A 14,341-nucleotide genomic window follows, 5' to 3' on the forward strand; every position below is an offset into this window, starting at 1 on the left:
CCCTCCTTTTCTCTCTGGGTCTCTGTCTGGGATTTCTCTGTTGCTCTGAGGGGATCTACATCTGTGATCTCTGTCTTCCTCTCTCCCATGTGGCCCACCTGCCCCCGCCCCCACTCAGTACCCAACAGGCTCTGCAGTTTGCCAAGGCCGTGGATGAGGAACTGGAGGACCTGAAGACTCTGGCCAAGAGCCTGGAGGAACAGAATCGCGGCCTTCTGGCCCAAGCCCGGCAGAAGGTGGGTTTCTGGCAAGGGGCACAAAGGTGCACTCTTCTTCCTACTATCTTGGAGTCTGAGCAACAGAGACTGACTATGGAGTGGGAAAGGGCAGAGGTCACCCAGGCTTCCTCCCTCAGTCCAGGCCCTGCTCCCCAGACTTTGGATCCGGATCTACTTGCCATCCCTCTCATGACAAAGGGGACAGCAGCAGTCAGCAGGGCTCCCCAGATGCATTCCCCCGGCCCTGCTCCTCAGTGACCCAGACCCAAGTTGTGTGCCCAGGGGTGGAAAAAGGGCAATCTGGGGGCAAGGAGGCCTGAAAAGAAGGCTTTGTTCTCTCTCTGGGCTCGGTCAGGAAAAGGAGCAGCAGCAGCTGGTGGCTGAGATAGAGAGTCTGCAGGAGGAGGTGAGCTGAGGCCCAGTGCCCACCCCCACCCCTTCCCCAGTCCTCAGGATCTCCCTGCCCTACCCACTGCTGCCCCAAACACCCCCAGCCGCCTGCAGCAAACACCCTTCAGTCTGGTGAGGGAGACCTCTGAAGCCCAATCCCAATGTGTGAATGTCCCTGAAGGTCACACGGCTGGCTGCACGTGAGGACCGCCGCAGTCGGTAAGAGGGTGGGGCATGGGGCGGGCTCCCGGTGACAGTGCGGCTGCCTGCATGAGCATGGGCCAGTCTGCCCTTCTCTGTGCCTCAGTGCCCTCACCTGCGAGAAAGGGAAAAATAATGGAATCTCCCTGGTTGGATTGTGTGAGATTTAAACAAGAGGATGCTAGGTACAAGGCAGGACACATGGAAAGAGCTCACTAGAAGATAGCTAGTGTTGTTCATACTTTTTATGATGGAAAGAGCACAGGCCTTAAAGTCAACCCTGATTCAAATCCCGTCTCTGGGAATCCCCTGGCAGTCCAGTGGTTAGGACTCTGAGCTTCCGCTGCAGGGGACACGGGTTCGATCCCTGGTTGGGGAACTAAGATCCTGCATGCTGCACAGCACGAACAACAACAAAAAAAACAAATCCCATCTCTGCCACTTACACAACAGACAACCTTTAGGCATGTGACATGCCCTTTCTGAGCCATAGTTTTATTCTCTAATAACAGGAGAGAAGGGTATCTGTTCGTCAGGATTGTTATGGGGATTAAATGGCCAGTTTTAGCCCAGAGCCTAGCACATAGCATGAAGAGGCCCAGTCCAACCTCAGGGCTGATTCGAGCCCCATTCTGAGACAGAAAACATCGTCTTAGTTAATTCTGGGTCCACCTACTCCTTTTAGGTGGAAATAAAGCCCGCACGGAAGGTGGCATCTAAGTTGCTGGAGATCTATGCAGCATCTCAGTGCTCCTCAGTCAATGTCTGTTCTCTCTGCTGGTCACAGACTGATGTTCGTTGTCCCATCTGGTCCTTAGCCTTAGTCACCACTGCACGCTGGCATCCACTGCGGGGCTGACATTGCCTTCTGGTCTCTGGATGTACTGTCCTCACTGCATCTGCTGGTGGTAGCCCTCGTCGGAACCCCACAACCCACAAATGCCACTGGGGTTCCTCCACACCCTTTTAGGGGCACAGAGGAGGTTTAGCTCCTTTCCTGTGACTTTGTGTCTATAGGGGCCTCACTGGGCCTTCTGTGCCTCAGCTCCTCACATAGCCATCTCTGTTCTATTTTTCACACACCTTGCTGCTTCACAGACTGAGCTGGGAAACACCTTTCTCAGATTCCCAGATGTTCCAGAGGTTCTGTGGTTCAACTGCATCCATCCTGTCCAGCCGTCTAACCTGGGACTTGGGACTGGCCTCAGGGCCCATATTCACTCTGTTGTTCTCTTCTTTGACTCTTTCTGAACTCCTCCTCCAGCACTGAGGATCTCTGCCCAGTCCAGGCAGTAATACTCATTCTGCCTGATCCTCCCAAATCTCTTTGTCCTATGTCTGTATTATGGCTTTTACACGTAAACCCAAAAATTTTCCACTGTCATTCCCTGGCTCTTCCATGAAAATTCCCTCTGTTGGGACAATGGGAATCTCGCTGCAGGATGGCTGCCATGGTGTGAAGCATGGGGTGCAGACAGGATGTGACTGTTTCTTCCAGAACATCTCTTTTATTGGGGTATAGTTGTTTTACAACGTTGTGTTGATTTCTACCGTACAGCAAAGTGCCGTAGAGTTCCCTGTGCTATACAGCAGGTTCTCATTGGTTATCTATTTTATACATATTAGTGTATATATGTCAATCCCAATCTCCCAATTCATCCCACCCCCTCCCCCAAAACATCTCTTTTTAAGAACAAGAAGAAACTTTCCCTGAAGCCCCATGACAGGACCTCCCTCTCATATATCATTGGCTAAAGTGACATCAAATGATTATAGCCAAACCACTCCCTGGCATGGATAACACAGCCACGGATAGGTCTGGGATACTTTCAGCTCGGAAGAAGAAAGGACCGAAGAACAGGTGGCTTCAGTCTGAAGGACACTAATTAACTTAACAAGAGGTTTTGAAGGTTCTGGGCTGGTTTGGCAGCTTTTTGACTTGTTTGTCTGCCTGTGGCCTCAGGATCACAGATGGCTGCAACAGCTCCAGACCTCGCATTCTCACTCAAAGCAGGACAAAGAAGGACAAATGCTCCTCTCACGGCTCTTTCTCTTCATAAGAAGGAAACATTTTTCCAGGAGCACCTCCACTCCACCCCCACACCAGCAGACTCCTCTCACAGCTCACTGGATTACATGACAAGAGAGGCTGGGATAATATCTGACCTTCCTCAGCCTCTGGAGTGGGAGGCAAACGAGTGAGAGGGGGTGAGAATGACTGCTGGGTTAGCTAACCAGCCGGGTATCTGTCCTGAATCTGCTGAGATTTCCATCTTAATTCACCTCCAGAACTGCGGCTGGGACCCACCTGCCCGCGTGGATAGTGGACCCCCAAGGAAAGTAGGAGAGGGAATAAGCAGGGTGAATGGCAGCCGGCAGTCTCTGCCTCCTCCTGGCCCAGAAGGCCTGTGCCAGGTCAAGTGCCTTGAGCAGCGCCTGGGACATCCTACATGCTTGATAAACAAGCTATTCTTGGTTCCCTTCCCCCACCTTTCCCTTCTCAGCAGCTGCCTACAGACCATCTATAGATCAAGTTCTCAAGTTACAGTAGAATAACGCTGGAGTAAGGGACACTCAGCTTTCCTACAAGAACGTACAGAGCAGGGCTCAGGTTACTGCAGAAGAAGGCAGGAGCGGCTGAGTAACCAGGTTCCCTGCCGAGTGGCCCAGGATCCAGCCTGTAAATCCTGACCAGGTGGACAGATGTTGACACAGCATTCCTGGCCCGTCCTTCCTCTGCCCTTCACCTGGCAGCCCAGGCCCGCTGAGCCTGAGAGGGGGAGAAGGCGGCTGATGGAGGGCTTGGAGCTGAGCCAGGCTGGAGTGAGGTGGGGGAGCTGGCCTTGGTATCCCTAGGGGCGCCAGGAGGAGGGATGTGGCCAAGGAAAGTCGACTGCCTCCGTGCTCCCGAAATGCTTTCCCCAGTGACTGCCTCATGTCAAAATTCAGCGCAACTTGCTAGGTTTTTGGTGCCTGGAAGCTCTAGACTGGAATTTGGTCCGTTTTATTCTCAAATCCCATTTTGTGGCTGGCGTGGGCTGCCCTCTCCCAGCCCCCTTGTTTTCGCAGATAACTCTCTTTACCCTTGAGGACTCGGACCCACTACGGCCTCCTTGCAAAGCCTGGGCTCCCACAAGGCCCAGGGCCCTAGGCCCACCTTGTGTATTATCATCTGCTTCTGTGTCGGTCTCCACCTCCAGTTACGAGGGACGAAACTCGTTCCCCATTCTCATCCAGGGCTGCATCTGGCTCAGAGGAGTCTGGGAGTTAAAGGTGCAGGATTCGGAATCAGATTTGGGTTTGAGTCCACTTACTCTCCACGTGACCGTGGCCAAGTTTCTCAGCCACGCCAATCCTTAATTTCTTCTGTAAAACTGGGGATGATGACAGTGTAAAAATTAATAATTGGGACAGCCAGATTTTACATTCTTCCTGAAAGGCACAGTATAACGCATATAGCGTATCCATGAAATCTTCCTTCCAAAAATTAAACAGGAGTCTGTGAGGCCCTGGACCTACCCACCAGTTTATAGGAAATAATGAGCGGGGAAGAGCATGGTAAACATCCTGCACAGGGAACAGGAACACAGTAATGCAAATCCAAAGGCACCAATTCTACAGGACAAATGACCTGGTTTCTTCTACAAATGAAGGACCTGAAAAAGTGCCAGGACTGGGGAGGTTGGGGATCACTGTCAGATGAAAAGAAATGGGACGTTTCAACCAAAAGCCGTGGTGGACCTTGTTTAGATCCTCATTCAAAGAAGCTAGACGTGGGGGCTTCCCTGGTGGCGCAGTGCTTGAGAGTCCGCCTGCTGATGCAGGAGACGCGGGTTCGTGCCCCGTTTCGGGAAGATCCCACATGCCGCGGAGCGGCTGGGCCCGTGAGCCATGGCCACTGAGCCTGCGCGTCCGGAGCCTGTGCTCCGCAAATGGGAGAGGCCACAACAGTGAGAGGTCCGCATAACGCAAGAAAAAAAAAAAAAATAGCTTGAAAGAAACACAAATGGAAACACAACACACTAAAACTTATGGGATGCAACAAAAGCAGTTCTAAGAGGGAAGTTTATAATTATAAATGCTTACATTAAGGAAAAGAAAGATTACAAATAACCTAACTTTAAAAAAAAAAAAAAAAAAAAAAAAAAAAAAAAAAAAAAAAAAAAGAAGCTAGACGTGAAAAGACATTTGTGAGACAACCGAAACCAAAAAAGAGCACTGGGTGTGCGATGATATTAAGGAATTATGATTAATTTTGTTAAGAGTGATCATTGTATTGTGGTTTTACTACAGGAAAAGTCCTCAAGTAGAAAATACAAATGCTGGAGTAGTTACAGGTGAAATAATATGATGCCTGGGGTTTACTTTAAAATACTCTGGTTAAACAAAACAAAACAAAAAATTTGAAAAATATAGACGAAATAAACGGGGAGAATGTATATGATTATTGAAATTGGGTGATGGATAATGGGGGTTCATCATACTGGTATTTTTTTGGGGGGCTGTGCCCCGCAGCTTGTGGGATCTTAGCTCCCCAACCAGAGATTGAACCCAGGCCCTCAGCAGTGAGAGTGTGGAGACTTCACCATGGACTGCCAGGGAATTCCCATCTTTATCTTTAAAATAGGGCATAAGAAATAAGCTAACACTGGCAAGGTGTTCAGTAACTATTAGCAATAATAATTAGCTCATTTAATCCTCACAGCCACCCCATGCATCTTATCTTATCTCCATTTTTGCAGCTCTATTTTGATTTTTCATCCACAAATCAAAGCTGAGATCCCATAGGATGGTTGGAAGGATTAAATGGGCTAAAAGATAGACAGTGCTGAGCATGAGGCCCGAGGCACATCAAGTGCTCAGCAAATGTCAGCTATGAATATTAACATGCAAATATTAATTTGCTGAAGTGAATGTGACCAGGGTCCCTTCTTTCAGAACGAGAAGCTGTTGGCTGAGCAGGATGGAGTGAAAAGGAGGAGTGAGGAGCTGGCCACGGAGAAAGATGCTTTGAAGGTGCCACCCCTCCCTAGCACCTTGACAACTTCCTACCACCCCGAGGCCATTTTTACCATCACCAGTTTCAGCCCCTGTGGTCTGGTGAGATCAGGGACTTCAGTCAAGCCGTCAGGTTCCCAGAGCCCGTGGGCAACTCAGCTGAAACCTCCCTCGGTGTAGCTGATGTCCAGAGACATGGAGGGAGGTTGAGGAGAGGGGCTCAGGAGAGTGGGCAGGCCAGGGAGGGCAGGCCAGACAGATGGATGGGCTCCTTCCTTGGCAGCGGCAGCTCTACGAGTGTGAACACCTCATTTGCCAGCGAGACGCCATCCTCTCCGAGGTGAGGGGGCTGGGGGAAAACATTTGCCTTCTGTGTGTCTCCTGCCCTGAGTCTGCAAAGGGAAGTCCTGCTTGGCTGTAATCCTTGGATAATTAGCCAGTAGAGATCAAAGTGGTTCCCGGGAAACTGGTGCTCTCCCTCAGGCCCTAGTTCTTCCCCCAAGCCCACCCCGCCTGTCCCCCCAACACCCAGCCTCAGCGTCTTTGCGGGGCTGGGCCCAGTCTCAGTCAGCTTTGGGCTTTCCCAGCGCACTCGCCACGCGGAGAGTCTGGCCAAGACCTTGGAGGAGTACAGAACCACAATCCAGGTAACCCACTGGCCTGGCCCCACTCTCCCGACTTCTCTTTTGCCATCTCTGGGATTTGCTGCCTCCTCCTGTCTCTGTTGATCTTTTTCCAAGTCTCCACGTCTTGTTTCTCCCATCGCTACTGTTTGACTGTGTGTCTCTCTCCCTCTCTGTCTCTCTCTGCCTTTTCACTTTTCCTCTGTTCCTTCCTTTCTCTCTCTCTATCTCCATCTCCTACCCACATTCCTTTTTTTAAAAAAATATTTACTTATTTATTTATTTGGCTATGTTGGGTCTTAGTTGCAGCACACGGGGTCTTTGTTGCGGCACACGGGCTTCTCTAGTTGTGGCACGCAGGCTTCTCTCTAGTTGTGGTGTGCAGGCTCCGGAGCACGCAGGCTCAGTAGCTGTGGCACACAGACTTAGTTGCCCTGCGGCAGGTGGGATCTTAGTTCCCCAACGAGGGATCGAACCCACGTCCCCTGCATTGGAAGGCAGATTCTTAACCACTATACCACCAGGGAAATCCCTCCCATCCACTTTCATTCTCTGTGGGTGACTTCTCACCACATCTCCCCTCCTCCTATTTCTGTATCTCTGCCAGGCTTGCTTAGATTCTTGTCTCGGCCTCTCTCTGGGTCTAGTCCCTCTGTCTCCTGAGGCGACTCCTCTCTCTATACCTCGTCTTCAGAGTCTCTTGCACCCCGTGTGTCTCCTGCCTCTCTGTGAATCTGTTTCTGTTTCTCTCGTTTTTCCATGTGTCTCTATCTCTGCCTTCCTTTTCTTAATTTTCCTGACTGATAGGTTACCTTCTGGGTTCCTGTTGCTCTTTGCCTCTCTTTGGCTTCCTAAGTTTCTGTCGCTGTTTCTTCCCCTTCTCCCTTGGCAATGTGTCTGGAGGAGCCCCAAGAAGTCACAGGAGTGGAACTGACCTTGGAAGAGGAGCCCAGGCATGGAGGGTGGGGAAAAATGGAGACCCAGGGGTCCCCCACTTCTTCCTTTGCAGGAACTGAGGCTGGAAATTTCATACCTGGAGGAGCAGCTGAGTCAGACCCATGAGGGTCTGGATGAGTGAGTGGAATGGCAGGGGTGGAGGAGGCAGGAGGGGAGCCCCAGGACAGGGACCCCTGGCCTCCAGCCCCAAGGTGGGCAGGACAGCAACCCCAGCATAGGCTGACGGACAGGTGGTGGGCAGGCATGGAGGCAGCCTTCCCTGTCCTGACTGTGTGGCCAGGCTACGCGAAGGGGCTCAGGTGAGGAGTGTGGACTGGACCAAGCTGCCACGACCATCGCTGGGTGTGGAGATCCAGGCCATTCGGCAGGTGGGCCTGACACCCCCAGAACACCCTGACCCACCGCCAGCGGCAACTCTGACCCAGCCCTCTCACACCACCTTCTTTCCACCTCCCATCCTCACGCCTCAGCCCGTCTCCATCCCCGCTCTGACCTGTCTTCTGCCTTAATCTGACCCTCCCTGGCCTCAGAAACAACTTCTTCTCCCCCAGAAAAAAGAAGTGGCAGCCGCCGATCTCTCCAACCCTTTGTGTGGTGTGTGGCAGTGGGAGGAGGTCATCAATGAGACCAATGAGGAAGCTGACTTTCCACCTGAAGCCCCAAGTGGGGGGCAGGTGAGCACAGGAGGGACTCTGAGACCACCGGATCCAGGGGCCGGGAGAGGGGCCTGGGACACCATGTGCCTTCACTGTTCCCCATCTCATAGACAGATGTTGACTGAGGGCCTGCTGGGTGCTGGCCAAGGAGCCCCCAGACAGACAGGACACCACCCCTGCCCTCTAGGGACTGGCCTGCTGGTGTGGAAGACAAAAGTGAACAAAGCAAACGCACAAATTGCATGCTAGTGGTTGTTGTCCTTATTTCAAATACACTGTCAGGAATCACCTTATTTTAAATGGGACTACAGTAGGAAGGGAGTAAGTGAATTGTTCTTCTTGACACCATAAAGGTACAGTAAGCATTTACCTTTTGAATATGTCACCTTTAGGAAAAACTTAACAAGCCCTCTATGTAATCTTGAATTCAACAATAGCCATTGTTTTATGACTTCTGTAATTACCTGAACAATATTTCAAACGTTGTTTGAAACAACGAAGATAACTCATCTTCAGTGTCCACAGCTGAAAAGTGAGATTTTAAGTTGTTAGTGCCAGAACTCCTTTTTTTAAAGGAAATATTGCTAACAGCTCTGTAACAACGCTGTATTGTCTTGAAAATTACACTGCTTCAAAGCTGTTCATCATCCTTAAAAGACAAACTCGTTTCTCTGTTCACTTTTTCCCTGAGTTGAGAGAAGCTTCTGTTTCTCTTTGACACCAGCACTCCTGTTGGATTCCTCACTGACCTCTTCCACTGCCTCTGCGAGGTTTAGGCACCCTCATCCTTCATCCTGTTACTCATGGGAAACTGAGGCTCAGAGGGAGATCACACAGCTTGTGGGGGGCGGAGCCACGCTCCTCGGGGGAAGTGTAAATTAGAGCGAGCTTCTGCTGAGAGCGGTCCGTTGCCTCCTGGAGAGGAAGGCTGACCCGGACCTCCAGGTGCGGCCTGCGCTGGCTCCTGGGGATACAGAGCGGAGTCATTCAGGGCCTGGATCCTCCAGCGCTCAAGGCCTGGTAGAGATCATGCAATCAGGCCATCCCAATGCAGGATGATCCACGTGCTAGAAGTGGGCGGCGGGCCCTGTGGGAGCCTCGAGAAGAGAGTTTCCATGTTGGGTAGGCGACTGAAGGAGATATCACAGGGAAACTGACACGAGTTTATTTTGAAGAAAGAGAGAAGTTAAGTGGTGTGAGAAAGGAGAGGTCTTCCAGGCAGTGGGAACAGTAAATGCAAGGATGTGAGAGCATGAAACCACATAATATGTTTGTGGAGCAGAGGGCAGTTGGAGGTGACTAATGAGAGATGAGGTCTGGCTGGATAATGAAAGGAATTCCCTGTCAATGAAGCTGAGAGGTTGTGCTTTTCTCCATCAAGCCACAGGAAGGCTGAGGGTAGGGAGGGGCAGGTCAGCTCTGGATGTAGAAAGACCCCTCTGAGGCCACATGGGGACTGACTGGAGGCTGAGAGCCTGGGAGGCCAGGGAGGAGGCTGGGGCAGTGATCCAGAGGTAGAGGGTGAAGGTTGAGCCAGACTAGGGCCTTGGGATAGAGAAAAAGGGACAGGCAGAGAGAATTGGGGCAGGGGGACAGAGCTGCCGACTTGCTGACAGTGGGGTTGAGGGCGCTGGATTCCGGGAAGGGAGTAGACAGACAGACGCTGAACTTAGCTTGCAACCCTCTGAGGTAAGCACCCTGAGGGATAGGGGGGTGCTTCTCAGGGGCAGTGGGTGCACAAGGCTGGAGCTCAGGGATGTATTTAGAAAAGTGTCGAGTTGGTGGCTGAGACCACAGGCAAGGATGGATGTCTCCAGGGAAAATGGAGGGGGACCTGCGTCCCCATGACTGGGAATTTGGGAGGAGAAGAGTGTTGGAAGGAAAACGTTGAGCCTCTTTGGGGCCCAGATGAGTGTGAGAGGCTTGTAGGAGTGCGAGAGGTGCAGGGGTCCTGAACTCCTGTGTCCTGAAGGAGAAAGGGGCTTGGTGGAACAACTGTCCTGTTTCTGGCTTCTGCTCCTGGAGGGATGATAGAGCCATCCTCAAGGGGGGCCCAAGAGGAGGGCAGGTCTTAGAAGCAGGTGGTGAATTCTTGGCAGGTGTTGCAGCCTGGGAGACCTAAGCTTTTCTTTCCCACAGAGAAACTTCCAGGGAGAGCCTGCCTACCCTCATGAAGGAAGGAAGGAGCGATCAATGTGGTAAGAAGATTGGTCCTCCCTGAGCCATCCCTCTGCCTCTAGCTGACGCCAACTCTCAGATGGCTAGAGTACAAGGCCTGGAAGAGCCCTGAGAGAGTGCATCACTCATTTCCTCGTTCATTCATGCTGAGGCCACCCTGGGCCTGCAGAGCAGGATGAGTGAAACCCAGCCCTGCCCTCAGACCCTGATCTTTCCAGAAGGACATCCAGCACCCAACCCCACCTGGGGGAAATACTTTTGGAGGAGGCCCTGCTTGGGGTCCTTTAAGAGTGGTATTCGTATAGGAGGCCCTTAGACAAGAAGACAGTTGTCAGGCAGATGGGACAGCTCAGTCACTAAGTCACTGTCACTGAACACACCTCTCCCAAGGCCTCCAGGGAGCCCTGGGATGAATGAGACCAAGACTGTGCCCCAGGAGAGCAGCCAGACAGTTGAGAGATCATCAGGGGCTCTGGAATCAGACAGCCTGGGTTGAGATCCCAGCTCGGTTACTTTGTGATGGGGTGGAGTGAGCCCATGCCCTGTGATTGTTACCGACTGTTACGAGGCTCATGTACAGCCTCTGAGGATAGAGAAAGCACTAGATGTCTGGGCCCACCCTCCTCCATGGGGCCTCTGCCTTCCTGTGGTGCCTCTCTGTCCCCCCTCCCCTCTTGCAGTCTCCCAGCTGCGGCAACTAATGAGGCTGCCTGCCGCGGCCTCTAATTGGACTTGTCTGGGAAAGCTGAGATTGGGCAGGATGGGGGCCCTGGAGCTGTGACCTCCCCCTGCATCACCAGGGAATGGAAGAGGGGGCTGAGCAGCAGCGGGGACAAGGGCTGGCGTAGGGGCTGGACATCCGAGCAGGGTGAGGTGGGCAGGGGCAGTATGATCCACAGATTGGGAAGCTGGGAGCGAGGGAAGTGTTGAATCCTGTGACCCCTAGACTTGACCAGGGGCGACAGCTTGGACCTTGAGAGAGGGGCTGGGGGTCCCCGAATAGAAGTCCCAGAGGATCGGACAGCTGTGTGTCTGACTGGGGCAGAGGCTGGGGCCCTCGAGCCTGGATTGGTTGGGAGTTGAGGAAACAGCTGTATCCTGAGGGTGTTGGGCCTGAAGCTGGTAGCTAAGGCTGGAAGGCTGGATCCCTGATCCCCAGCGAAGGTGGTTGGCAGGTGTTGTGGACCTCTGGGTCTCCAAGGGACGTGAGGGCTGGCCAGCTTGAGGCCTGAGTCCCCAGAGAGGCATTTCAGGAGCTCAGACAGCTGTGACCATAGGAGGCGCAGAGGCTGGAGCTTGCACACTTAAGAGAAATGATTTGGGATGGGGGCAGGGCCCACACAGTTGGGTTCTGGAGTCAAGGAAGTCTGAGCTGGAGTCCCAGTTCTCAAAGAAGACCCAGTAAGACCGAGACTGACTGAAAATGGCCCAACCCCCCAGGCAGGAAGCTGGGCCAGGGGGTGGGGTCCCAGAGAGATCTGAGTCTCTGGTGTTTTGGGTGTGAGAGAACCAGAAGCCTCTGATCGGCTGGGGGATCAGCTGGGAAAGTAGCAGCTGAGAAAGCCAATGAGGTGGAGAGGCCCCTGACCCTGTAGGAGTCACATACTCTGGAGAATTTGGTGAAAATTCCCCTGAAAAAATACAGATGCTGAGACCTACTCGCAACAGTTTGCTTGTTGGCAAACTCCCGGATATCCTCCAGGTCTCTCCATGGTGCCCATCCATGTTAAGAGCCCTCCTTTAAAGGTTCTGCCACACAGCGGGCGAATGGGAACCAGGCAGGGGAGACAGATGCTTGCAGCAACTTTCTTGTCGCCCCAGGTTGCCCAGAAGAGAGGAAGAAGAGGAAGCAGAGATCCCGGTCACGGTACGCAGTCCCCAGCACCATCCACTGCAGGCCCTCAGATGAGGCTGCTGCAGTCACAGCTCCTCCCCAGCCCCTGCCCACACCCCCAGGCAGACAGAAAAATAGTTTGGCCAAGAGATAACGATGCCCTCGCTGCAGCTAATGAGAGGAGACGGTGCTGTAGAGGGAGGCTGCAGGCCAGTGGGCGGCCAGAATGTTCCCAGGGGACCCCCCAAGCACACATACAGGGCTGCAGCCGCTACACCACAGACGTGGCTACACCCCCGGGTTGCAAAAATGCACACGCACAAGCGCCCACACTCAGGAAGGGCCGTACCCTCCCCGGCCAGCCCCAGAACTCCTTTGGGGCACCGCACCTCTCACAGCTGCCCCGCCTGGTACCACCCACACCAGCTCCTTTGCTTCTCAAAGTGGCAGGTGACAATCCTGATTCTTAGGCAAGGGAAGAGAGGGAAGGAAATTTGGCGAGGTCAGAAGCCTGCAGTCCTCAGATAAGAACCGTGAGCCCCGAAGGTGTGCCAGCCTCCGTTCCAGGCACCTGGGACCCTTCAGGGTCCACACCGTCCAACATGGTCTCTCTGAGCAGCCTGACCCCAAGCCCACTTCTTTCCCACCACACCACGCTCCCTTCCATGGAGACTGTGGCCTCACCTCAGTTTCCTCGCGGCTAGTGTGACAGCAATCTTTACCCAGCTCTCAGGGTGAGGATAAGTGTTAAGGATCAGGTCATAAAGTGCCTGGCACAGAGCAGACACACAGGAGGCGACAGTGGTGAAGATAGTGGCTGGGGTTGGTGTTCTTGGAACTCTTTATTTATTATCTTATTGTTATTACCATATCATCATCCACAGAGCAAAGGCATGGGTGGGAAAGCCTGAGATCTGCAGAGGGGATGCCCTTTCAGAAAGACACGGGGGATGAGGTGGGAAAGTGAGTCGGGAGGAGTATTTGGGGCTTTAATCTTAAAGCGCCTGCTGGGCCTGGCGCAGGGCAGGAAGATGGACCCAAAGAGTATACATGGGGGCTTCCCTGGTGGCGGAGTGGTTGAGAGTCCGCCTGCCGACGCAGGGGACACGGGTTCGTGCCCCAGTCCGGGAGGATCCCACATGCCGCGGAGCAGCTGGGCCCGTGAGCCATGGCCGCTGAGCCTGCGTGTCTGGAGCCTGTGCTTCGCAACGGGAGAGGCCACAACAGTGAGAGGCTCCCCCAACGCACAAAAAAAAAAAAAAAAGAGTATCCACGGTGGACTAGGCCCAGCCCAGGGCTGGGCTCCTCAAGAATATGGGGTCTCTGCCCTCAAGGAGCCTGTATACTTCCAGAATCAGATGGAAGATGGAAATAATAATGTTGAGTAGCTCACGCAGTTATTGCACGCTCACTGTCTGCCAGGCACTGTTCTGAGCCTGCCTCCTGATTTTTTGGTTTTTGCCCACATTCACTCATTCATTCTCCACTTCAGCCCTGTGAGGTGGGTGCTGTCATCATCCCCATCCAGCACATGGAGAAAGTGGGGTCTGGAGAGATGGGGTGACGTGCCAAGGGACACATAGCAGGAAACTGGCAGAGCTGGGAGCCCAACGCAGCAGTGTGTCTGCGGGAGGCTCACGCATTGAACCACTGTGTCCCACCCCCTTCCATGTGGTCGCTTCTGTCCAGTGGGCTGAACCTAGCACCGCTCCCAATCTAGGACCCGGTGTCTCAAGTTTGTCTCCTTTGTCCTTCCAGATGGATCTCCCCATCCCTCTGGGAGACTCACACCCTGGAGACATCCCAGGAAGCCCCCCTGAGAGGTAGCAGGACCCAAGAGGCTGGGGGCGGACTTGGGGGCAGAGAAAAAGTCCAGCACCATCGCCCTGCTTTCCTTTCCCCCCAGCAGGCCCTCAGAGCCGGAGCTGCAGCAAGCCCTGGTGCCGGTGGTGAAGGAGCTGGTCCCAGTCAGGAGGCCAGTCTGGGGCCACCTCTGCCTGCGCCCCCTGCACCCCCAGCAGCTCAGGTGCACCCCAAGGCGTCTCCAGAAGGAGGGTGATGGTCAGACAGGGCACTGCCGTGATACCATGGGCTCCCCTGGGCCCCCCAAGCACTGTGCTGCCTCCCCACAGAGTCACTCGGCACCTGCTGATCCTGGCGCCAGTCCTGGGCCTGCTGCTGCTGCTGCTGCTGCTGCTGCTGCTCTCGGTCCGGCTGCTGGGCCAGTCCCCGCCCCCCACCTGGCCCCACCTCCAGCTCTGCTACCTCCAGCCACCTCCAGTGTGA

General features: G+C 53.6%; 1 protein-coding gene across 1 annotated transcript in view; it reads left to right on the top strand.

The window, feature by feature from the left end:
- The window catches only part of KASH5 (KASH domain containing 5), a 20,552-nt gene extending 6,211 nt beyond the window's left edge, over positions 1-14,341 (top strand). The window contains exons 7-19 of the mRNA XM_007463352.1: positions 119-236; positions 574-624; positions 5,748-5,825; positions 6,091-6,147; positions 6,395-6,454; positions 7,440-7,504; positions 7,668-7,755; positions 7,939-8,061; positions 10,183-10,241; positions 12,043-12,088; positions 13,814-13,878; positions 13,965-14,081; positions 14,188-14,341. Coding sequence (XP_007463414.1) covers positions 119-236; positions 574-624; positions 5,748-5,825; positions 6,091-6,147; positions 6,395-6,454; positions 7,440-7,504; positions 7,668-7,755; positions 7,939-8,061; positions 10,183-10,241; positions 12,043-12,088; positions 13,814-13,878; positions 13,965-14,081; positions 14,188-14,341 — 1,081 coding nt within the window. The remainder of the gene's footprint in view (positions 1-118; positions 237-573; positions 625-5,747; positions 5,826-6,090; positions 6,148-6,394; positions 6,455-7,439; positions 7,505-7,667; positions 7,756-7,938; positions 8,062-10,182; positions 10,242-12,042; positions 12,089-13,813; positions 13,879-13,964; positions 14,082-14,187) is intronic.

Source organism: Lipotes vexillifer, unplaced genomic scaffold (assembly GCF_000442215.2).
Source record: "Lipotes vexillifer unplaced genomic scaffold, Lipotes_vexillifer_v1.1 scaffold802, whole genome shotgun sequence".
NCBI lineage: Eukaryota > Metazoa > Chordata > Mammalia > Artiodactyla > Lipotidae > Lipotes > Lipotes vexillifer.